Source organism: Dendropsophus ebraccatus, chromosome 10 (assembly GCF_027789765.1).
Source record: "Dendropsophus ebraccatus isolate aDenEbr1 chromosome 10, aDenEbr1.pat, whole genome shotgun sequence".
Lineage (NCBI taxonomy): Eukaryota > Metazoa > Chordata > Amphibia > Anura > Hylidae > Dendropsophus > Dendropsophus ebraccatus.
Window position 1 is genome coordinate 96,712,596 of NC_091463.1, and position 27,314 is coordinate 96,739,909.

The window sequence follows — 27,314 nt, forward strand, 5'->3', positions numbered from 1 at the left end:
ATAATATAGTGATAATGTACAGTCCTATCACCCCATATATAATATAGTGATAATGTACAGTCCTATCACCCCAGTATATAATATAGTGATAATGTACAGTCCTATCACCCCAGTATATAATATAGTGATAATGTACAGTCCTATCACCCCCATATATAACATAGTGATAATGTACAGTCCTATCACCCCGGTATATAATATAGTGATAATGTACAGTCCTATCACCCCGGTATATAACATAATGCTAGTCCTCTCTGGGGTCCGCCGCCACTTCTCTCTGGTTTCACCACATGGCCGGGGGCTGAGGGTGTAATGAGAAGTTTCCGATCAGGGATCGGTCGGTGAGTATACAGAGGGCGGCTGATTGGTGGGGGCGGCGGGGTGGGGGTCGTCCTCCCCCGGTGTCCGCGCTGAGGAGGAGCGGCTGCCGCCTCAGCCCTCAGTCACCATGGCGCTCAGCTCCCGGGCGCACGCCTTCTCTGTGGAGGCGATAATGGGCGCCAAGAGGAAAGTGCTGGAGGAGGACGAGGAGCCGAGGGACCTGCCGGAGCCGGGTTAGTGCGGGGGACACCCAGGGTGGGGGACAGCAGCCGGATTACCGGGGACAGCAGACGGATTACCGGGGGAGAGCAGACGGATTACCGGGGAGAGCAGACGGATTACCGGGGGAGAGCAGACGGATTACCGGGGGAGAGCAGACGGATTACCGGGGGAGAGCAGACGGATTACCAGAGGAGGCACCGAGGAGTCCGGATTATAACCTGATTATATCACAGGATCAGCCCGAGCAGGAGAGTCTGGAGGATCGGGCGCTGTGCGGTTCTCTCTGCGGTTTTTCTCTCATTGGAGCCGGGACAGGATGGATGACACCCGGGGCTCAGCGTCCTCTGCGGTTATTCTAGCAGGACCAGCCATGTGAATACTGCCCGATTATTATAGGATCATCGATTATTATTATTGCATAAGGATTACCCGATTATTACACTAATCTTATTACACCAGGATTATCCGATTATTACAGCAGTATTTTCCGATTATTACACTATTATTACTACAGGCGTGTTATCCGATTATTACAGGAGTATTATCCGATTATTACACTATTATTACTACAGGCGTGTTATCCGATTATTACAGGAGTATTATCCGATTATTACACTATTATTATTACAGCAGTATTATCCGATTATTACACTATTATTATTACAGGCGTGTTATCCGATTATTACAGGAGTATTATCCGATTATTACACTATTATTATTACAGGAGTATTATCCGATTATTACATTATTATTACTACAGGAGTATTATCCAATTATTACACCTATTATTACAGCAGTATTATCCGATTATTACACCTATTATTACAGCAGTATTATCCGATTATTACACCTATTATTACAGCAGTATTATCCGATTATTACACCTATTATTACAGAAGTATTATCCTATTATTACACCTATTATTACAGGAGTATTATCCGATTATTACACCTATTATTACAGCAGTATTATCCGATTATTACACCTATTATTACTACAGGAGTATTATCCGATTATTACACCTATTATTACAGCAGTATTATCCGATTATTACACTATTATTATTACAGCAGTATTATCCGATTATTACACTATTATTATTACAGGCGTGTTATCCGATTATTACAGGAGTATTATCCGATTATTACACTATTATTATTACAGGAGTATTATCCGATTATTACATTATTATTACTACAGGAGTATTATCCAATTATTACACCTATTATTACAGCAGTATTATCCGATTATTACACCTATTATTACAGCAGTATTATCCGATTATTACACCTATTATTACAGCAGTATTATCCGATTATTACACCTATTATTACAGAAGTATTATCCTATTATTACACCTATTATTACAGGAGTATTATCCGATTATTACACCTATTATTACAGCAGTATTATCCGATTATTACACCTATTATTACTACAGGAGTATTATCCGATTATTACACCTATTATTACAGCAGTATTATCCGATTATTACACTATTATTATTACAGGAGTATTATCCGATTATTACACTTATTATTATTACTACAGAGGATGATCCGTGATAACACTATTATTCTTACACCAGGATTATCTGATTATTACATTATTATTATTAATATTATTATTATTACAACAACAACAACAGGATTATCTGATTATTACACTATTATTATTACACAAGTATTATCCGATTATTATACTATTATTCCTACAGGAGTATTATCCAATTATTACACTATCATTATTACCGGAGTATTATCTGATTATTACACTATTATTACAGGAGTATTATCCAATTATTACACTATGATTATTACAGGAGTATTATCCAATTATTACACTATGATTATTACAGGAGTATTATCCAATTATTACACTATGATTATTACAGGAGTATTATCCAATTATTACACTATGATTATGACTATTATACCAGGATTATTTAATTCTTTTATAATTATAACTTAATGGCCGTTGATCGCTATATGATTAGTAGTTATCTACAATTATTACTCAATTATTATCATCATAACATGTTTATTATATTACATTACAGGTTATTACAGGGTTATTATCTGATATAGGATCTTTACACATTATAAAATTATTATTATTATTATTATTATTATTATTAAATGATTGTTATAGATTATAATGAATACGCCAGTATTATAGTATTATAGATGATATAACATAGATGGACGTCTCGGTTCCCGTATCCCACACACAGACGTTGCTGATCACATTGATTGTCCGGTCTCGGGACCACATGTGGCTGATCAGTTACAGGTGACAGGAGTCGGGGCGCAGGACAGAGACCAGGAACCTGCAACGTATTGAAGTCAATGGAATGACACGTCCAATGCACACAGTGCATAAAATGATGGACGTTATCTGCACGGACGTCAAAATAATGATCATGACAATTATTTTTGAACGTCTATTACAAAAAGCAGACACTATTTTTTGTTCTCACACAGTTTTTCTTTTTTCTCCGTCCTTTGGCTACGTTCACACAACGTCCAAAAAAGGAAAAAGGAGTCCGCTTTTGTGTTTAAAAAGACGTCCGTTATTGGATAATTTAAAGTGACAAACAAAATGCACTGAAATCTTTGGAAAAACGGACATCTTTTTCACATTGTATTAAATGACGGACGTCTTTTGAGGCTGACGCCTTCAGTACAATGTGGGGAGAAGACGTCCGTTATGCTATAGACTTCAATGCATTTAAGTCGACCCACTCAAAATGATGCAACAATGGACGTCTTTTTAAACAAAAAAAGGACCTTTTTTTCCTTTTTTTTGGCTATGTTCACACAACGTCAAAAATAGAGAAAAGGCGGCCGATTTTGTGATTTAAAATAATGTCAGTTTTTGCCGCAATTTAACTGACTGCAGTGGCAATGCATTGAAGTCAATGGGAAGACGGACGTCCAATGCGCACAATGAATTGAATGACAGATGTTTTTACCGCGGACGTCAAAATAATGAACATGATCATTATTTTTGGACGTCTTTTGCAAACAGCGGACGTTTTTTATTAGTTGTATACACTTAGTTTTTCTTTTTCCACCGTTCTTTCTCCGTTTTTACTATTAAATTCAATGGACTTTTCAATTAAAGACAAAGGGGGATTAGTCCACCTGAGCTAGAATAACGGACCAGCGGCCGTCACTGCACTGACAGGCGGCCAATCCTCGAAATAACCAACGTCATTTTAACAAATATAAACGGACAAGAAAAAACATTGTGGGAACATAGCCAAACTGTGCAAATATTTACAGTATAATTTGTCTCTGTCCGTTCCGGATTTTGGATACAAATAATGACCGTAATAATGACCGAAATACTGACCGTAATACTGACTGAAAGGCTATGATCACACAACGTCCAACATTTTTAATTGACTTCTTTAAATTGCATTGAAGTCTATGCAATAACGGACGGCTTTTTCCTTTTGTGGACGTTGTGTGAACATAGCCAAATACTGACCTGAACTACTGACTGTCTACTGACTTACTAAAATACTGACTGACTGAGACACTGACATAACTATTTATGGGGTCATTCTGACTCTGCAAAATAATCCAGTGATGGAGACCCCAAATGTAAGTGTGACCCTAGAGGAGGGCGGCGCTCACACCTGCTGTCCATGCAGATAGAAGAGACTGATCCTCTCTCCTCCATCCCTCCTGCATGAACGCTGCTAAAGAGGCGTCAGATCCATCCACATGCCACTTACTGACCGTTCTCTGCTCCCTGCTTACTATGTTGGATGATGGGGGGAGTGATCCGTGTCCGGCCAGGCTCTGGATGTAGTTGCTGCTTGTTATGTTGGATGATGGGGGGAGTGATCTGTGTCCGGCCAGGCTCTGGATGTAGTTGCTGCTTGTTATGTTGGATGATGGGGGGAGTGATCTGTGTCCGGTCAGGCTCTGGATGTAGTTGCTGCTTGTTATGTTGGATGATGGGGGTAGTGATCTGTGTCCGGCCAGGCTCTGGATGTCGTTGCTGCTTGTTATGTTGGATGATGGGGGGAGTGATCTGTGTCCGGCCAGGCTCTGGATGTAGTTGCTGCTTGTTATGTTGGATGATGGGGGTAGTGATCTGTGTCCGGCCAGGCTCTGGATGTAGTTGCTGCTTGTTATGTTGGATGATGGGGGGAGTGATCTGTGTCCGGTCAGGCTCTGGATGTAGTTGCTGCTTGTAATGTTGGATGATGGGGGTAGTGATCTGTGTCCGGCCAGGCTCTGGATGTCGTTGCTGCTTGTTATGTTGGATGATGGGGGTAGTGATCTGTGTCCGGCCAGGCTCTGGATGTCGTTGCTGCTTGTTATGTTGGATGATGGGGGTAGTGATCTGTGTCCGGCCAGGCTCTGGATGTCGTTGCTGCTTGTTATGTTGGATGATGGGGGGAGTGATCTGTGTCCGGCCAGGCTCTGGATGTAGTTGCTGCTTGTTATGTTGGATGATGGGGGGAGTGATCTGTGTCCGGTCAGGCTCTGGATGTAGTTGCTGCTTGTTATGTTGGATGATGGGGGTAGTGATCTGTGTCCGGCCAGGCTCTGGATGTCGTTGCTGCTTGTTATGTTGGATGATGGGGGTAGTGATCTGTGTCCGGCCAGGCTCTGGATGTCGTTGCTGCTTGTTATGTTGGATGATGGGGGTAGTGATCTGTGTCCGGCCAGGCTCTGGATGTCGTTGCTGCTTGTTATGTTGGATGATGGGGGTAGTGATCTGTGTCCGGCCAGGCTCTGGATGTAGTTGCTGCTTGTTATGTTGGATGATGGGGGGAGTGATCTGTGTCCGGTCAGGCTCTGGATGTAGTTGCTGCTTGTTATGTTGGATGATGGGGGTAGTGATCTGTGTCCGGCCAGGCTCTGGATGTAGTTGCTGCTTGTTATGTTGGATGATGGGGGGAGTATTCTGTGTCCGGCCAGGCTCTGGATGTAGTTGCTGCTTGTTAAGTTGGATGATGGGGGTAGTGATCGGTGTCCGGCCAGGCTCTGGATGTCGTTGCTGCTTGTTATGTTGGATGATGGGAGTGATCTGTGTCCAGCCAGGCTCTGGATGTAGTTGCTGCTTGTAATGTTGGATGATGGGGGGAGTGATCTGTGTCCGGCCAGGCTCTGGATGTAGTTGCTGATCTTTATAGCTCAAACAATTGTCAAGCGATTAAAATAGGCGTCAAACACTAAGTCTGTATATACTGTATAGCGGCAGCTGGGATATCGGGCTGTGGTCACACACAGTATTTCTGTCTTTTTTCAACCAAAATTAGGAGAGAAATTAATAAAATTATAATAGAAAGATCTGCCCCCACTCCTGAAAAATTACTGACGGAAATACTGTGTGTGAGCGCGGCCTTATAATGTGTTACACGGACACAAACCAAGGCTAATACCATACAACCTCTCTATATGACAACACTGTATGATGGATTAGGATATATACATCTCATATTAATACTACTAGATAATACTGTATATTCCAGCTATATTATATATTCCAGAATAATGCCTATATTTCTGGTGTCTTATAATATTCTACAATAATACAAGATAATACTGTATATTTATCTAGTATATAATATCCTATAATGATACAACCAGACAGTACTACAGGCTGATATCTCATGTAATATCATGATACTAAATAAAAATATAGACTGGCGCCTGATGAATTATAAGATCCTGTAATATTATCTATTAACTCAATATATTCCTGGAATATTATAACATTGTGTAATTATATAGGATAATAGATTAAATTCTGTTAGCCTATAATACTATATACTAATACGCTGTATTGATTATAATAATACAATGTTACACATTACTACACACCAGTACTGGCTGTAGTATAACAATCTGTAATAATACAATAGAACATATACTTTCATGGTGTCTTATACTAGTAACGTATTATTATTATTATTATTATTATTATTATTATTCTATACCTGGCAGACATGTACATTCTTTTTATGAGCTACTAAATGATTCTATATAATAGCACCAGGAGTATTATAATATCACCATATAACGTTATAATTGCCCAGTAATTGTTATATATAATTATAAAATCCCATATAACATCATAACAAGACAATCTCTAATACCTCATAATAATACCGTATGGCATAGCCCCAAAGACAACCTGGTAATGTTGTAATATAATTCCTAGTATCCAGTAATCCTATATCATGGGGTATATTATACTGTCCAATAATCTAAATTGCTGAAAATACTGCATAATAGTATATAATCACACCTGACGTCTTATATCATAAAGCTTTGCTGTCACCTGGTGTATTATCTCGTCATGTAATAATACTATATCATGAGACAAGTAAGTTATAATGTCATATAGCTATAATACTGCAGGGAGACATCTGGTGTATAATAATGCTATAATACTGCAGGGAGACGTCTGGTGTATAATAATGCTATAATACTGCAGGGAGACGTCTGGTGTATAATAATGCTATAATACTGCAGGGAGACATCTTGTCTATAATAATGCTATAATACTGCAGGGAGATGTCTGGTGTATAATAATGCTATAATACTGCAGGGAGACGTCTGGTCTATAATAATGCTATAATACTGCAGGGAGACGTCTGGTCTATAATAATGCTATAATACTGCAGGGAGACGTCTGGTCTATAATAATGCTATAATACTGCAGGGAGAGGTCTGGTGTATAATAATGCTATAATACTGCAGGGAGACGTCTGGTGTATAATAATGCTATAATACTGCAGGGAGACGTCTTGTCTATAATAATGCTATAATACTGCAGGGAGAGGTCTGGTGTATAATAATGCTATAATACTGCAGGGAGACGTCTGGTGTATAATAATGCTATAATACTGCAGGGAGACATCTTGTCTATAATAATGCTATAATACTGCAGGGAGATGTCTGGTGTATAATAATGCTATAATACTGCAGGGAGACGTCTGGTCTATAATAATGCTATAATACTGCAGGGAGACGTCTGGTCTATAATAATGCTATAATACTGCAGGGAGACGTCTGGTCTATAATAATGCTATAATACTGCAGGGAGAGGTCTGGTGTATAATAATGCTATAATACTGCAGGGAGACGTCTGGTGTATAATAATGCTATAATACTGCAGGGAGACGTCTTGTCTATAATAATGCTATAATACTGCAGGGAGAGGTCTGGTGTATAATAATGCTATAATACTGCAGGGAGACGTCTGGTCTATAATAATGCTATAATACTGCAGGGAGACGTCTGGTGTATAATAATGCTATAATACTGCTGGGAGACGTCTGGTGTATAATAATGCTATAATACTGCAGGGAGACGTCTGGTCTATAATAATGCTATAATACTGCAGGGAGAGGTCTGGTGTATAATAATGCTATAATACTGCAGGGAGAGGTCTGGTGTATAATAATGCTATAATACTGCAGGGAGAGGTCTGGTGTATAATAATGCTATAATACTGCAGGGAGACGTCTGGTCTATAATAATGCTATAATACTGCAGGGAGACGTCTGGTGTATAATAATGCTATAATACTGCAGGGAGACGTCTGGTGTATAATAATGCTATAATACTGCAGGGAGACATCTGGTGTATAATAATGCTATAATACTGCAGGGAGACGTCTGGTGTATAATAATGCTATAATACTGCAGGGAGACATCTGGTGTATAATAATGCTATAATACTGCAGGGAGACGTCTGGTGTATAATAATGCTATAATACTGCAGGGAGAGGTCTGGTGTATAATAATGCTATAATACTGCAGGGAGAGGTCTGGTGTATAATAATGCTATAATACTGCAGGGAGACGTCTGGTCTATAATAATGCTATAATACTGCAGGGAGACGTCTGGTGTATAATAATGCTATAATACTGCTGGGAGACGTCTGGTGTATAATAATGCTATAATACTGCAGGGAGACGTCTGGTCTATAATAATGCTATAATACTGCAGGGAGAGGTCTGGTGTATAATAATGCTATAATACTGCAGGGAGACGTCTGGTGTATAATAATGCTATAATACTGCAGGGAGACGTCTGGTGTATAATAATGCTATAATACTGCAGGGAGACGTCTGGTGTATAATAATGCTATAATACTGCAGGGAGACGTCTGGTGTATAATAATGCTATAATACTGCAGGGAGACGTCTGGTGTATAATAATGCTATAATACTGCAGGGAGACGTCTGGTGTATAATAATGCTATAATACTGCAGGGAGACGTCTGGTGTATAATAATGCTATAATACTGCAGGGAGACGTCTGGTCTATAATAATGCTATAATACTGCAGGGAGATGTCTGGTGTATAATAATGCTATAATACTGCAGGGAGACGTCTGGTGTATAATAATGCTATAACACTGCAGGGAGACGTCTGGTCTATAATAATGCTATAATACTGCAGGGAGACGTCTGGTCTATAATAATGCTATAATACTGCTTGTACTGTATCCTAGTCGGAGTGAATTATAATGTCATATAGTATATCTATAACACTGCAGGGAGACATCTGGTGTATAATAATGCTATAATACTGCAAGGAGACGTCGGCCGGATCCGCTCGCTCCATAGTGTGCACTGACAGGGTTTTCTGCGACCGTTATTCACTGAAAACTGACATGTCAGTTGTTTGTGCCACCGCTAGGGATCCCGGCTGGAGCGTATACTATGTATATAAACTCCGGCCGGGATTCCATAGACTGACACGTAACAAATATTTTCGTATTAATCACGGCCGTTGTTGCAATTACAATTACGTAAATGTACGTTGTTTGAATATAGCCTTATATTGCAGGATGGTACCTGGTGTAATGTTATAATACTACTTAGGCTGGGTTCACACTACGTAAAAAACACATCCGTATGTCATAAAAACGTCCGTGTTTGCGCAAACAACAGCCGTTATTTGCCAAATATACTGTATCCTGAGCCCAGTGTATTATAATGTCCTATAGATATAATACTGGAGGATGGTACCTGTGTGATATAATGCTAATTATATTATATCCTGGGCCAAGTGTGTTATAATATCATATAGGTGTAGTACTGGAGCATGATACCTGGTGTAATGTTATAATATCATATAGGTGTAGTACTGGAGCAAGATAGCTGGTGTAATGTTATAATATCATATAGATGTAATACTGGAGGATGATACCTGGTGTATTATAATATCATATAGATGTAATACTGGAGGATGATACCTGGTGTAATGTTATAATATCATATAGGTGTAATACTGGAGGATGATACCTGGTGTAATGTTATAATATCATATAGATGTAATACTGATGGATGATACCTGGTGTAATGTTATAATATCATATAGATGTAATACTGGAGGATGATACCTGGTGTAATGTTATAATATCATATAGGTGTAATACTGGAGGATGATACCTGGTGTAATGTTATAATATCATATAGATGTAATACTGATGGATGATACCTGTTGTATTATAATATCATATAGATGTAATACTGGAGGATGATATCTGGTGTAATGTTATAATATCATATAGATGTAATACTGGAGGATGATACCTGGTGTAATGTTATAATATCATATAGATGTAATACTGGAGGATGATACCTGGTGTATTATAATATCATATAGATGTAATACTGGAGGATGATACCTGTTGTAATGTTATAATATCATATAGAGGTAATACTGGAGGATGATACCTGGTGTATTATATCATATAGATGTAGCACTGATACCTGGTGTAATGTTATAATATCATATAGGTTTATTACTGGAGGATGATACCTGGTTTAATGTTATAATATCATATAGATGTAATACTGGAGGATGATACCTGGTGGGTTATAGTGCACAGAGTATTATAGTCTCCTACATGCTGTATAATAAGCCCAGTGTATAATGATCTAAGTGTTTTATAATGTTCTGTATTAGTAGAATGGATCCTGGTGTATTATAAGGTCTTGTAGTACGATATAATAGGCCTGATGTATAATAATGTCTGTAATATTATTTGTGAATTGTGATTATCTGATGCATCCCCAGCTGCTGTGAGTCTCCCCCATCCTTCCTGGAGTCACCCTTCTGTCCCACTCTCTCTCCACCAGAAAAAAGACCCAAATCCTCAGCGCCCCCCTCACCGGAGCCAGCAACTAGCAAAGATGGTGGCGTCCAGGTGGATCTGCAGGGAGGAGACCTGTGGAGGAGATTCCACCAGATTGGGACCGAGATGATCATCACGAAGGCCGGCAGGTAGGGGGCAATATGGGTGCAGTGGTTATGTGATCATCATCATATGTACAGATCAGAGAATATATATATATATATGTACACATACAGTGGTACCTTGGTTTAAGAGTAACTTGGATTGAGAGCATTTTGCTAGAGCTCACAGGTTTTCAAAATTGTAACTTGGTGTAAGAGCTCCCCATACTGGGTGGGAGGGGGAGTGGGGGAGGGGCAGGGTCTGTATAGCTGGGTCTACAGCACTGTACTCTGACCCACGAAGTCTCCCTCATCTTCCAAATCATGGCAGATCCACTTCAGGCTGGGGCTTACATCAGGGGACAGGACTGTGGGGGTAATCTCTTCATAGCTGTAACCCCTCTCTCCCTGGACAGAGAGCGCTGCTATACTGTGCCCACATATGTCCTGCTCATTCCTTCATGCTCCCTGCAGTCTCTGTCAGCTCTTGTGTTTCCCATCCTCTCCATTCCTGCTATAATGTGCCCGCACTCACAATCAGCTATACACACTGCTGCTATAATGTGCCTGCACTTACACCCAGCTATACACACTGCTGCTATAATGTGCCTGCACTTACACCCAGCTATACACACTGCTGCTATAATGTGCCTGCACTCACAATCAGCTATACACACTGCTGCTATAATGTGCCTGCACTTACACCCAGCTATACACACTGATGCTATAATGTGCCTGCACTCACAATCAGCTATACACACTGCTGCTATAATGTGCCTGCACTTACACTCAGCCATTCAAAGTGCTGTATATAAAGTTTCTGTGTCTGTCCTCCTGCGCAGCTTTGAGATTCTCATTTCCTGATTGGTCCATGCTGAACACACACCTCTTCCCCATTGCTGTCATGTGACCACACAGACCTCAATCAGAACATTCAGCTGTTTCTCATTGATTGTTTCATCTGTTTTACATGTTATTCAGAATAAAAAAAATCATTATTTTTGGGATGTTGAACCAATTGTCTGCATATCAGTGATTTCTTATTTGCTTTGGTTTAAGAGTGGATTTGGATTACAAGCACAGTCCCGGAACGAATTATGCTTGTAATCCTATATATATATATATATATATATATATATATATATGGCCCATTACTGTGCTCATGGAGAGAGAACTCTCTATATACCAGTACATTACTACATATATGTGTGTGTTATAGTATTGCTTTGTGCCTCAGTATGATATAGGGACTCCTGTATTGTGTATAGGCGGATGTTCCCCTCTGTACGGATCAAAGTGAGGGGCCTGGAGCCCACCCAGCAGTATTACATTGCCCTGGATGTGGTCCCTGTGGACTCCAAGCGCTACAGGTATTCATGCTATTATCTTCTGGGTTTCTCTGGAGCCACACACTGAATCCAGGGATGATACACTGCACCTATTCCAGGGATGATACACTGCACTGATTCCAGGGATGATACACTGCACTGATTCCAGGGATGATACACTGCACCAATTCCATGGATGATACACTGCACTGATTCCATGGATGATACACTGCACTGATTCCAGGGATGATACACTGCACTGATTCCAGGGATGATACACTGCACCGATTCCATGGATGATACACTGCACTGATTCTGGGGATAATACACTGCACTGATTCCAGGGATGATACACTACACTGATTCCAGGGATGATACACTGCACCTATTCCATGGATGATACACTGCACTGATTCCAGGGATGATACACTGCACTGATTCCGGGGATGATACACGGCACTGATTCCAGGGATGATACACTGCACTGATTCCAGAGCTGATACACGGCACTGATTCCAGGGATGATACACTGCACTGATTCCAGGGATTATACACTGCACTGATACCAGGGATGATACACTGCACTGATTCCAGGGATGATACACTGCACCGATTCCAGGGATGATACACTGCACCTATTCCATGAATGATACACTGCACTGATTCCAGGGATGATACACTGCACTGATTCCAGGGATGATACACTGCACCTATTCCATGGATGATACACTGCACTGATTCCAGGGATGATACACTGCACTGATTCCGGGGATGATACACGGCACTGATTCCAGGGATGATACACTGCACTGATTCCAGAGCTGATACACGGCACTGATTCCAGGGATGATACACTGCACTGATTCCAGGGATTATACACTGCACTGATACCAGGGATGATACACTGCACTGATTCCAGGGATGATACACTGCACTGATACCAGGGATGATACACTGCACTGATACCAGGGATGATACACTGCACCGATTCCATGGATGATACACTACACTGATTCCAGGGATGATACACTGCACTGATTCCGGGGATGATACACGGCACTGATTCCAGGGATGATACACTGCACTGATTCCAGAGCTGATACACGGCACTGATTCCAGGGATGATACACTGCACTGATTCCAGGGATTATACACTGCACTGATACCAGGGATGATACACTGCACTGATTCCAGGGATGATACACTGCACTGATTCCAGGGATGATACACTGCACCTATTCCATGGATGATACACTGCACTGATTCCAGGGATGATACACTGCACTGATTCCAGGGATGATACACTGCACCTATTCCATAGATGATACACTGCACTGATTCCAGGGATGATACACTGCACTGATTCCGGGGATGATACACGGCACTGATTCCAGGGATGATACACTGCACCTATTCCATAGATGATACACTGCACTGATTCCAGGGATGATACACTGCACTGATTCCGGGGATGATACACGGCACTGATTCCAGGGATGATACACTGCACTGATTCCAGAGCTGATACACGGCACTGATTCCAGGGATGATACACTGCACTGATTCCAGGGATTATACACTGCACTGATACCAGGGATGATACACTGCACTGATTCCAGGGATGATACACTGCACTGATACCAGGGATGATACACTGCACCGATTCCATGGATGATACACTACACTGATTCCAGGGATGATACACTGCACTGATTCCGGGGATGATACACGCACTGATTCCAGGGATGATACACTGCACTGATACCAGGGATGATACACTGCACTGATACCAGGGATGATACACTGCACCGATTCCATGGATGATACACTACACTGATTCCAGGGATGATACACTGCACTGATTCCGGGGATGATACACGGCACTGATTCCAGGGATGATACACTGCACTGATACCAGGGATGATACACTGCACTGATTCCAGGGATGATACACTGCACTGATTCCAGAGCTGATACACGGCACTGATTCCAGGGATGATACACTGCACTGATTCCAGGGATTATACACTGCACTGATACCAGGGATGATACACTGCACTGATTCCAGGGATGATACACTGCACTGATTCCAGGGATTATACACTGCACTGATACCAGGGATGATACACTGCACTGATTCCAGGGATGATACACTGCACTGATACCAGGGATGATACACTGCACTGATACCAGGGATGATACACTGCACCGATTCCATGGATGATACACTGCACTGATTCTGGGGATAATACACTGCAATGATTCCGGGGATAATACACTTCACTGATACCAGGGATGATACACTGCACTGATTCCGGGGATGATACACTGCACTGATTCTGGTGATGATACACTGCACTGATTCCAGGGATGATACACTGCACTGATACCAGGGATTATACACTGCACTGATTCCAGGGATGATACACTGCACTGGTTGTGGATGATACACTGCACTGATTCCAGGGATGATACACTGCACTGATTGTGGATGATACACTGCACTGATTGTGGATGATACACTGCACTGATTCCGGGGATGATACACTGCACTGATACCAGGGATTATACACTGCACTGGTTGTGGATGATACACTGCACTGATTGTGGATGATACACTGCACTGATTCCGGGGATGATACACTGCACTGACTTTTGCGGGGTGATGCACTGATTCTGAATGGATAGTATGGTATAGAGATTGTGGATAGAAAACAAACAGCTCAGCCTTGTGCTCCATCTGCAGCTCTGTACATGTTCATCCTGCACCTACAGATAGTACATGTGCTGATATGTGCTAAGTCCTGACCCCCGGTGTATATACCCTGCACCTCATTATTCAGCCTCCGGTGTATATACCCTGCACCCCATTATTCAGCCCCCAGTGTATATACCCTGCACCTCATTATTCAGCCTCCGGTGTATATACCCTGCACCCCATTATTCATCCCCCAGTGTATATACCCTGCACCCCATTATGCAGCCCCCGGTGTATATACCCTGCACCCCATTGTTCAGCCCCCGGTGTATATACCCTGCACCCCATTATTCAACCCACCGGTGTATGTACCCTGCACCCCATTATTCAGCCCCCAGTGTATATACCATGCACCCCATTATTCAGCCCCCAATGTATATACCCTGCACTCCATTATCCAGCCTTCCGGTGTATATACTCTGCACCCCATCATTTAGCCCCCGGTGTATATACCCTGCACCCCATTATTCAGCCTTCGGTGTATATACCCTGCACCCCATTGTTCAGCCCCCGGTGTATATACCCTGCACCCCATCATTCAGCCCCCTGGTATATATACCCTGCACCCCATTGTTCAGCCCCCAGTGTATATACCCTGCACCCCATTATGCAGCCCCCGGTGTATATACCCTGCACCCCATTGTTCAGCCCCCGGTGTATATATCCTGCACCCCATTGTTCAGCCCCCCCGGTATATATACCCTGCACCCTATTGTTCAGCCCCCCAATGTATATCCCCTGCATCCCATTATCCAGCCTTCTGGTGTATATACTCTGCACCCCATCATTCAGCCCCCGGTGTATGTACCCTGCACCCCATTATTCAGCCCCCGGTGTATATACCCTGCACCCCATTGTTCAGCCCCCGGTGTATATACCCTGCACCCCATCATTCAGCCCCCGGTATATATACCCTGCACCCCATTGTTCAGCCCCCGGTGTATATACCCTGCACCCCATTGTTCAGCCCCCAATGTATATCCCTTGCACCCCATTATCCAGCCTTCCGGTGTATATACTCTGCACCCCATCATTCAGCCCCCGGTGTATGTACCCTGCACCCCATTATTCAGCCTCCGGTGTATATACCCTGCATCCCATTGTTCAGCCCCCGATGTATATACCCTGCACCCCATTATTCAGCCCCCAGTGTATATACCCTGCACCCCATTGTTCAGCCCCCAGTGTATGTACCCTGCACCCCATTATTCAGCCCCCCGGTATATATACCCTGCACCCTATTGTTCAGCCCCTGCACCCTATCATTCAGCCCCCGATATATATACCCTGCACCCCATTGTTCAGCCCCTGGTGTATATACCCTGCACCCCATCATTCAGCCTCCCGGTATATATACCCTGCACCCCATTATTCAGCCCCCCGGTATATATACCCTGCACCCCATCATTCAGCCCCCGGTGTATGTACCCTGCACCCCATTATTCAGCCCCCGGTGTATATACCCTGCACCCCATTGTTCAGCCCCCGGTGTATATACCCTGCACCCCATCATTCAGCCCCCGGTATATATACCCTGCACCCCATTGTTCAGCCCCCGGTGTATATACCCTGCACCCCATTGTTCAGCCCCCAATGTATATCCCTTGCACCCCATTATCCAGCCTTCCGGTGTATATACTCTGCACCCCATCATTCAGCCCCCGGTGTATGTACCCTGCACCCCATTATTCAGCCTCCGGTGTATATACCCTGCATCCCATTGTTCAGCCCCCGATGTATATACCCTGCACCCCATTATTCAGCCCCCAGTGTATATACCCTGCACCCCATTGTTCAGCCCCCAGTGTATGTACCCTGCACCCCATTATTCAGCCCCCCGGTATATATACCCTGCACCCTATTGTTCAGCCCCTGCACCCTATCATTCAGCCCCCGATATATATACCCTGCACCCCATTGTTCAGCCCCTGGTGTATATACCCTGCACCCCATCATTCAGCCTCCCGGTATATATACCCTGCACCCCATCATTCAGCCCCCTGGTATATATACCCTGCACCCCATTGTTCAGCCCCCGGTGTATAAATCCTGCACCCCATCATTCAGCCCCCAGTGTATATACCCTGCACCCCATCATTCAGCCCCTGGTGTATATACCCTGCACCCCATCATTCAGCCCCCCGGTATATATACCCTGCACCCCATCATTCAGCCCCCCGGTATATATACCCTGCACCCCATTGTTCAGCCCCCAGTGTATATATCCTGCACCCCATCATTCAGACCCCAGTGTATATACCCTGCACCCTGTATTATATAGAGTCAGGGGGTGCAGAGCCGGCCGCTCAGTCCTCTCGTCCTGTCTACAGATATGTCTATCACAGCTCCCAATGGATGGTGGCCGGAAACACAGATCATTCCTGCATCTCCCCCCGACTCTACGTGCACCCCGATTCCCCCTGCTCCGGAGAGACCTGGATGAGGCAGATCATCAGCTTCGACCGAGTCAAACTTACCAACAACGAGATGGACGACAAGGGACATGTAGGTGTGGAGCCCTGATCTATCTATTATCTATCTATCTATTGCTGCGTTTACACGGAACGATAATTCGCCAGATCGCACGATTAACAATTTTGAAGTAACGATTTTTTTTTATAACGATCAGCGTTTAGATGGAACGATATATCGTACAGAAGATTCGTTTTGCGATTGTTTTGCGGTCGCTTAAGCCTATCTCGCACAAAGGTAAAATCGGTGAACGACTGTTTACACGGAACGATCTGCGAATTTTTTACGAACGACGATTAAAGAACATGTTCAAAGATCAAAATGAACGATTTCTCGCTCGTCGTTCTCTGCATTTACACGTACGATTATCGTTCGAATTCGATCGTTATCGTGCAAATTCACACGATAATCGTTCCGTATAAACGCAGCATATCTCCTATCTATCATCTATCTATCTCCTATCTATCTTCTATCTATCTATCTATCTATCATCTATCTATTTCCTATCTTTTATCTATCTATCTCCTATCTATCTATCTATCTATCCATCTATCTCCTATCTATCTGTCTGTCTGTCTGTCTGTCTGTCTATCTATCTATCTGTCTATCTATCTATCTATCTCCTATCTATCTATCTATCTATCTATCTATCTATCTATCTCCTATCTATCTATCTATCTATCTATCTCCTATCTATCTATCTATCTATCTATCTCCTATCTATCTATCTATCTATCTATCTATCTATCTATCTATCTCCTATCTATCTATCTATCTATCTATCTCCTATCTATCTATCTATCTATCTATCTATCTATCTATCTATCTATCTATCTATCTATCTATCTCCTATCTATCTATCTATCTATCTATCTCCTATCTAGCTATCTCCTATCTATCTATCTATCTATCTATCTATCTATCTCCTATCTATCTATCTATCTATCTCCTATCTATCTATCTATCTATCTATCTATCTATCTATCTATCTATCTATCTATCTCCTATCTATCTATCTCCTATCTATCTCCTATCTATCTATCTATCTATCTATCTATCTATCTATCTATCTATCTATCTATCTCCTATCTATCTATCTATCTTTTATCTATCTCCTATCTATCTATCTATCTATCTATCTATCTATCTATCTATCTATCTATCTCCTATCTATCTGTCTATCTATCTATCTATCTATCTATCTATCTATCTATCTATCTATCTATCTCTTATTTATCTCCTATGACCCTGTATACACTCCATATTCTTGCATGGCTGGGGGGGAATACGCCTTTATCCTCTGTGCCCGTATGTTCCACAGTCCTGAAATTCCTCCATTTGGCAGAACAGATGTGTCATTGGTCACAGCACATTAGCCGGGTCACTAGGTGCCCAGTGTGACCCTCACATCGCACTTATATCAATGTCATTGACACTGAGAGGGTAATGTTTCTCCTTGAGGCGAGCGCCAGTCTGGTGTATAGGCCATACAGTGCTCCGCTGGGAAAAAGTATGGCAAGTAGCCTCCTCTATAGGGAAAAGAGCCTGCTCTCTAGCTCCACCTATTGGAGACACCTACAAACACCTAGCAGCCCCAGGATACCCAGGTATGGCCATGTCCCCTCACCACATATAGGCACTGTTGTCAGGTGCGCTGTCAGCTCCACCCCCAGCAGGTAAGAGTATAAATTTACAGAAGCAAATGAAGCATCATGGGAAATTATGAATCTCCACTTATTGCAGCCCATTGTAAAAATGTGAAGTTTTCAATTAGTATAGTCACATGATCATGGAGGTATAGGGTGGTAATTACTATAATCACATGATCATGGGGGATCTCATGGTAATTACTATAGTCACATGATCATGGAGGTATAGGGTGGTAATTACTATAGTCACATGATCATGGAGGTATAGGGTGATAATTACTATAGTCACATGATCATGGAGGTATAGGGTGGTAATTACTAGAGTCACATGATCATGGAGGTATAGAGTGGTAATTACTATAGTTACATGATCATGGAGATATAGGGTGGTAATTACTATAGTCACATGATCATGGAGGTATAGGGTGATAATTACTATAGTCACATGATCATGGAGGTATAGGGTGGTAATTACTAGAGTCACATAATCATGGAGGTATAGGGTGATAATTACTATAGTCACATGATCATGGAGGTATAGGGTGGTAATTATTATAGTCACATGATCCTGGAGGTATAGGGTGGTAAATATTATAGTCACATGATCATTGAGATATAAGGTGGTAATTATTATAGTCACATGATCATGGAGGTATAGGGTGGTAATTATTATAGTCACATGATCATTGAGATATAAGGTGGTAATTATTATAGTCACATGATCGTGAAGGTATAGGGTGGTAATAATTATAGTCACATGATCATTGAGATATAGGGTGGTAATTATTATAGTCACATGATCCTGGAGTTATAGGGTGGTAATTACTAGAGTCACATGATCATGGAGGTATAGGGTGGTAATTACTAGAGTCACATGATCATGGAGGTATAGGGTGGTAATTATTATAGTCACATGATCATGGAGGTATAGGGTGGTAATTATTATAGTCACATGATCATGGAGGTATAGGGTGGTAATTACTATAGTCACATGATCATGGAGGTATAGGGTGGTAATTATTATAATCAAATGATCTGCAGTATGGAGGGGTAATGTATAATACGTGCTCCCCCCCCCCATTTATAAAATAATGTTAATTCCAGATGTCGGGATCTGTGGATTTGGTCTATTCACAGCCTGTGTGAAGAAGAGACAGGGGGGGCGCTTATTACACAACCACCGTGACATCACAGGTGACCCCAGAGTCATCACCAATCTCCCAGTGTAACCCCTGTAGAATATAAAGTTCTTTTTTTTAAATTCTTTATTTTGGGATCAACAAGAGTGGAAGTACGGGGACAGTACCCCCGTCTCCCGGAAGCATACAATGACAACCAAGACAGAGCAAAAAAAAAAAATTTTTGCCAAAAATAAACAGTGACGAATAGAAAACTCCAGGTGTATACACCATATAACATCATGTTTATAGCAATAATCCATAAGAGGGCCCTGCCAATATTACTACTCGTTATGGCCGTCCCGGGATTAGAAGGCCCATCCCGACCTCCACCCCGAATCCACTAAGTTTTTCTGGATAGAATCCCCAAGAGGTCGGGGCCTCCCCTGCCTTCAAAAAAATAGCACCATGTATCTACTACTACTACTAATAATAATAATAATAAATGTATTTGTATAGCGCCAACAGATTCCGCAGCGCTTTTTTTCTATGCATACAGTACAGAGGTACATAATACGCAGTTAAATTGGAATAAATAAGAACATAGTAAAGAAAAATAACAAAAATACAAAATACAGAGTATAGACGAGACCTGCTCGTTGGAGCTTACAGACTATAATTTTCGTTGACACCAGGCATAAGTGCTTTATTTGTCCATGGTCCAGCCATTGTACATAATTAGAATTACAGGATGAGCCAGTAACAACGCCAATGTCTGATGCAGGTAAACATATAAAGTGCAGGAACAGTCAGAGAAATAGAGCAAGGGAAACAACAGAAGGGGGAAACAGTTTAGGGGATGTTATAAGCAAGCCTGAAGAGATGAGTCTTCAGGGCACGCTTGAAACTGTGGGTATTGGGTATGAGTCTGATGTGTTTGGGTAGGGCATTCCAGAAAATTGGTGCAGCACGAGAGAAGTCTTGGAGGCGGGAATGAGAGGTTCTGATTATGGAGGATGTTAAGGTTAAATCATTTGCAGAGCGCAGAGCACGGGAAGGATGGTAGGTGGAGATGAGGGAGGAGATGTATGGAGGGGCAGAGTTGTGGAGGGCTTTATGGGTGAGGGTGAGGAGCTTGAAGTGGATTCTGGATTTGATGGGTAACCAGTGCAGTGACTGGCACAGAGGAGAGACATCGGTATAGCGGCTGGAGAGGAAGATGAGCCTGGCTGCTGCAGTCAGGATAGACTGGAGAGGGGAGAGCTTAGACAGAGGAAGACCGATTAGTAGGGAGTTACAGTAGGCAAGACGGGAGTGGATCAGGGCGACAGTCAGAGTCTGAGCGGTGTCAGTGGTGAGGAATGGGCGGATTCTGGAGATGTTTTTGAGATGGTGATGACAGGAGCGAGTAAGAGCTTGGATATAGGGAGTGAAGGATAGATCAGAGTCTAGCATGACCCCCAGACATCGAGCCTGATGTACAGGAGTGATGCTAGTACCACAGACTGAGAGGGATATACTATCTATATTCTATGTATAAATGGGGTAAGGTTTGGTTATTGTTGTCGGCCTTGTTTTATTAGCTATTTATATTCGTAAACTTATACTGCTACTGATACTTTTCTTCTATAACAATGTTATATTATGTGAAAACTCAATAAAATGTTTGAACCATAAAAAAAAAAAAAAAAAAAAGGGGGAGAAGAGAAAGCGTAAGTGCTAGAGAGGGAGGAGAGGGAGCAGAGAGGGGAGCAAGGAAAGGGGAAGAGAAAAAGAAGGGAAGGGGGGGGGGAGGAGGGATAGGAGTGGGAGGGAACGGGAGAATGGGAGGGCAGCCTTTCCAGCGCCACCGAATATAAAGTTCTGCAAAGAACCCCCAAAGACCATAACAGATCTCCGCTGAAACCCCCCCCCCCCCCCCAATTCTCACAGCTGATAGTTTGTTACAGTTTTATCCACAGCACAAATCTAAATTCTGCCCTGATACTTTGTTACAGTGTATCAGTACAGATAAAACGCATCAGCTTGGAGTCAACTGATTATTATCTCGGGGGGAATTAAAAAGGGTTATCCAGCGCTACAAAAACATGGCCGCTTTCTTCCAGAGACAGCAACACTCTTGTCTCCAGTGTGGGTGCAGGTTTTGTAACTCAGTTCCACTCAAGGGCTTAATAGCTTAATTGCAAACCGCACCTGAACTAAAGACAAAAGTGGTGCCGTCTCTGGAAGAAAGTGGCCGTGTTTTTGTACTATTCACTGGCAGAGTGCAGAGGTCTTTAAAATGGGGAGAGAGTAAAGGACCGATATTATTCTATTTATAAGATTATGATTTTCCAGTATATCCAGCTAACACTTTTAAAATTGTTCCTCGGGGGCGGAGCTTAGTGTCACATGATTTTAAAATTGATGCCTGAATGTAAATAACACAAAAGGCTGGAGACTAGTTATTTTATGTTGGGTGTATTAACATGTTCACAACCTATAGGGTACTTGAGGGTACATGGATGATTGGAGTTCACCTTTAAATATTATAATGTCACACTGAGGTCATGTGATCAGAGCCAATAGACTTGGTGTTGAGGGTCATTCCTATGTGTTGTCTCTGCGATGTGATGCTGTAATGATTGTGTTATGTTATAGGTCATCCTGCAGTCGATGCATAAGTATAAGCCCCGGGTCCACATCATAGTCCAGGACTCCCGCTTTGATCTCTCTCAGATCCAGTCGCTGCCGGCAGAAGGGGTGAAGACATTTTCATTCAAGGAAACAGAATTTACAACAGTGACGGCGTATCAGAACCAGCAGGTGTGAGCGCACTATGTGTCATATGGGGCGAGATGGATAGGATGCAGGGTTGTAGAGGACTACAACTCCCAGAATGTCTGGCATATAATAAGGGGAAAAACTGAAAGATTATATACATTAATAACCATTACATATCAATGAAACAGATAGCACTCTGCAACCGCATAAATTATACATTCTGCCGGATTATTAGGATCTGAAATCATATTTCTCCACAGATAACAAAGCTGAAGATTGACAGAAATCCCTTTGCTAAAGGATTCAGAGATCCAGGAAGAAACAGGTAAAAACCACTATAAGGCTGGGTTCACACTACGTATATTTCAGTCAGTATTGTGGTGCACATATTGCAACCAAAACCAGGAGTGGATTAAATACACAGAAAGGCTCTGTTCACACAATGTTGAAATTGAGTGGATGGCCGCCATTTAATGGCAAATATTTGCTAGTATTTTAAAACAACGGCTGTTATATTGATAAATTGGCCGTTATTTACTGTTATATGGCGGCCATCCACTCAATTTCAACATTGTGTAAACAGAGCCTTTCTGTGTATTTAATCCACTCCTGGTTTTGGTTGCAATATGAGGACCACAATACTGACTGAAATATACTGACTGAAATATACATATACTGACTGAAATATACTTAGTGTGAACGCAGCCTAAGGCTGGGTTCACACTATGTATATTTGAGGCTGTATTTGGTCCTCATGTCAGGTCCTCATAGCAATCAAAACCAGGAGTGGATTGAAAACACAGAAAGGATCTGTTCACACAATGTTGAAATTGAGTGGATGGCCGCCATATAACAGTAAATAACGGCCATTATTTCAATACCACAGCCGTTGTTTTAAAATAACAGCAAATATTTGCCATTAAATGATGGCCATCCACTCAATTACAACATTATGTGAACAGAGCCTTTCTGTGTTTTCAATCCACTCCTGGTTTTGGTTGCTATACAGCCTCACAAATACAGCCTCAAATATACATAGTGTGAACCCAGCCTAATACTGCCTCTTTATACAGGAATATAACTACTATAATACTGCTCCCCTATATACAAGAATATAACTACTATAATACTGCTCCTATATACAAGAATATAACTACTATAATACTGCCCCTATATACAAGAATATAACTACTATAATACTGCTCCTATATACAGGGATATACTACTATAATACTGCTCCTATATACAGGGATATAACTACTATAATACTGCCCCCCTATATACAGGAATATAACTACTATAATACTGCTTCTATATACAGGAATATAACTACTATAATACTGCTCCTATATACAGGAATATAACTATTATAATACTGCCCACTATATACAGGAATATAACTACTATAATACTGCTCCTATATACAAGAATATAACTACTATAATACTGCTCCTATATACAGGGATATAACTACTATAATACTGCTCCTATATACAAGAATATAACTACTATAATGCAATGGCAAGAGAAAATAGACACTGGGGCACTCACCGATGCTTCCAAGCTGGTAACTTTATTACCGATATTTACAAGTCCATGGTGGAGGGAGGACAGATGGAGCAGCGGGCGCCTATACCCCGGAACGACGTTTCACGCCCACGGGCGTGAAACGTCGTTCCGGGGTATAGGCGCCCGCTGCTCCATCTGTCCTCCCTCCACCATGGACTTGTAAATATCGGTAATAAAGTTACCAGCTTGGAAGCATCGGTGAGTGCCCCAGTGTCTATTTTCTCTTGCCATTGCATCATATATCTCTGATTTGCCTTTCGTCTGGGAGCACCACTAGTACAAGCATTTCAGGCCGATCCATCCTACCACACGTCCTCTATTGCTAGCGTTGCCGGCAGTGCCGACTGCACTCTCCAGTTCTATAACTACTATAATACTGCTCCCTATATACAGGAATATAACTACTATAATACTGCCTCCTATATACAGGAATATAACTACTATAATACTGCCCCCTATATACAGGGATATAACTACTATAATACTGCCTCCTATATACAGGAATATAACTACTATAATACTGCTCCTATATACAGGGATATAACTACTATAATACTGCTCCAATCTTTTAGAATCGCTGATCATGTGACTCTTGTCTTGCAGGGGGGTGCTGGATGGTCTTCTGGAGAATTACCCCTGGAGATCATCTCTCTCCTTAGACTATAAGGCATTTGGGACAGATGTACCCGGTGAGCGGTTGTGTAATAACTGATCTGGTCTCAAAGACTGTGTGTGAACATAGACCTATTATTATTATTATTATTATTATTATTATTAATAATAATAAAGGTGATGATTAATTATCTATGATCCAGTCCAATTGAGAATAGGAAAAGATGATTATTGAGAATGATGAAGAATATCATCATTACGATTATGCCAATGATGATTGATAATGATTTTTATTTTATTCTATCATATTGTATGGATTATTGATGATAAAGATGATGATATTTGACGTGATAAAAATGAAGTCTTCCAGTACCTATCAGCTGCTGTATGTCCTGCAGGAAGTGGTGTATTCTTTCCAGTGTGACACAATTATCTCTGCTGCCACCTCTGTCCATGTCAGGAACTGTCCAGAGCAGAGGTTTTCTATGGGGATTTGCTGCTGCTCTGGACAGTTCCTGACATGGACAGAGGTGGCAGCAGAGAGCACGGTGTCACACTGGAAAGAATACACCACTTCCTGCAGGATTTTTTAATAGAAGAAAATTATAAATTTCTGGCACCAGTTGATTTAAAAAAAAATAAAAAAAATAGCTGAACAACCAATGATATTGATGATGGATAATGATGTTAATCATGGCTTATTCTCTCATACACAGGAGGAAGCTCTGGTTCTTCTCCTCTCACATCCAGCGGGGGCGCTCCATCCCCTCTGCTGTCTCCATCTTGTTCCCCTCCTGCGTTTCATCTGCCGTCCGGGAGTCTTCAGTGCTCGGAGTCCTATCTGCACAGCATGAGCACCCCCTTCTGCTACAAGCTCTGCCCCAGCGGCATCCTCAGACCCCATTCTCTTCTGGACAAGCACAGGGCCCCAGGGGGGCACATACTTTCTCCTCTCATGGTGGATGTGCCTTTCTTGTCTTCCTTCGGCATCTCCAGACACAACAAATTGGAAACTTTCAAGGGTCACGGTGTCCCGGCCGCCACCAGCCCGGTGCTCTACGGCCTCCCCACATCTGGGAACATTTTCCCCTCGGCCGCTCTGGCCCGGGAGACCCTCAGCTGCTCCTTCCACCCGCCCTATGGCTTCTATGGCTACAACTTCTCCGTCCCATCACATCTCATCACCGGGAACTTAAAGATGACTGACACGTGTCCCAGCTCATTCCGAGACGTGCGGCCCGCAGCCTCCCGCTGGACGCCCTCATCTGTCAACCATTGTCTGTAATGGGACGCCGGGGATGATGGGAATGTAGATAATTATTTAATGTGGGATAATGAGCGTCACCTGGATGACACCAGAGGAACAATCCGGAAACTTCACAGATTCAGTGCAGACATGATGTCATGGAAAGGAAACAAAGCGGAAAGAAGGTGCTAGAGACAAGTCGGTCAATATTGCAGGAAGGTTCCTCAGCCGGGACTGACATTGTATTATGTATTCTTTATATATTTCTTCCTTTTGCTTCTCCCGACGGATTCTTTTCTGAATATTCACCTGCAGCAGAACATATAGCTAATAAATACTGAGGACATAGTCATGGCCGCCCCCCGCCATTATATATTCGCATAGAGTCAGCGACTGATCATGTGACCTCACACGCTACACTTAATGTGATTGGTCAGAGCCCTCCCTGCTCTCTGTGATGTCACAAGGAATAATATAAAATATATGGAAATATGTTATCTAAACTGAATCCCTTGACCTGAGGGATAGACGGATTGTGTGTGTATACCGTTACTGTCTCTTTAAGAAAGCCATAGAATTAGGAAAATGGTATATTTATCCCAATCTCACTCTGTATAGGGTATATATATATATATATATATATATATATATATATATATATATATATATATATATATATATCACATCAGACTTACTCACTACAGGTTGTATATAGATCACAGACTTACTCACTACGGGGTGTATATATCACAGACTTACTCACTACAGGGGTATTTACCCTACAAAACAGGGTATATATACTCCAAGCTGACCTACTGGACATATCTATCCTAAAAGTATCAATTACAGGGTATATACCTACCCCGACCTCATCCACTACAGGGCGTATATAAGCTAAGCTTATCCTCTACATGCAATATCTACCATCATTGCTTTTACTACAGGGTGTATCTACCCCGCAATACAATCTATATATACCCCAGACTCACTACAGGGTGTATCTACCCCACAATACAATCTATATATACC

General features: G+C 42.1%; 1 protein-coding gene across 2 annotated transcripts; it reads left to right on the forward strand.

Moving 5' to 3' along the window:
- Positions 1-252: 252 nt before the first annotated feature.
- On the forward strand, positions 253-26,717 carry TBX22 (T-box transcription factor 22). 2 transcript variants are annotated; one of them, XM_069943001.1, is made up of 8 exons: positions 253-341; positions 10,674-10,818; positions 12,039-12,140; positions 17,187-17,361; positions 22,736-22,900; positions 23,119-23,183; positions 25,031-25,116; positions 25,756-26,717. In XM_069943001.1, the coding sequence occupies exons 2-8, from the start codon at positions 10,796-10,798 to the stop codon at positions 26,322-26,324; spliced, it is 1,185 nt and encodes a 394-aa protein (XP_069799102.1). In that variant the 5' UTR covers positions 253-341; positions 10,674-10,795; the 3' UTR covers positions 26,325-26,717. The 2 variants fall into 2 exon arrangements, with proteins under 2 accessions (XP_069799102.1, XP_069799100.1); XM_069942999.1 differs by lacking the exon at positions 253-341 and adding an exon at positions 393-554.
- The last annotated feature ends 597 nt before the right edge of the window (positions 26,718-27,314 follow it).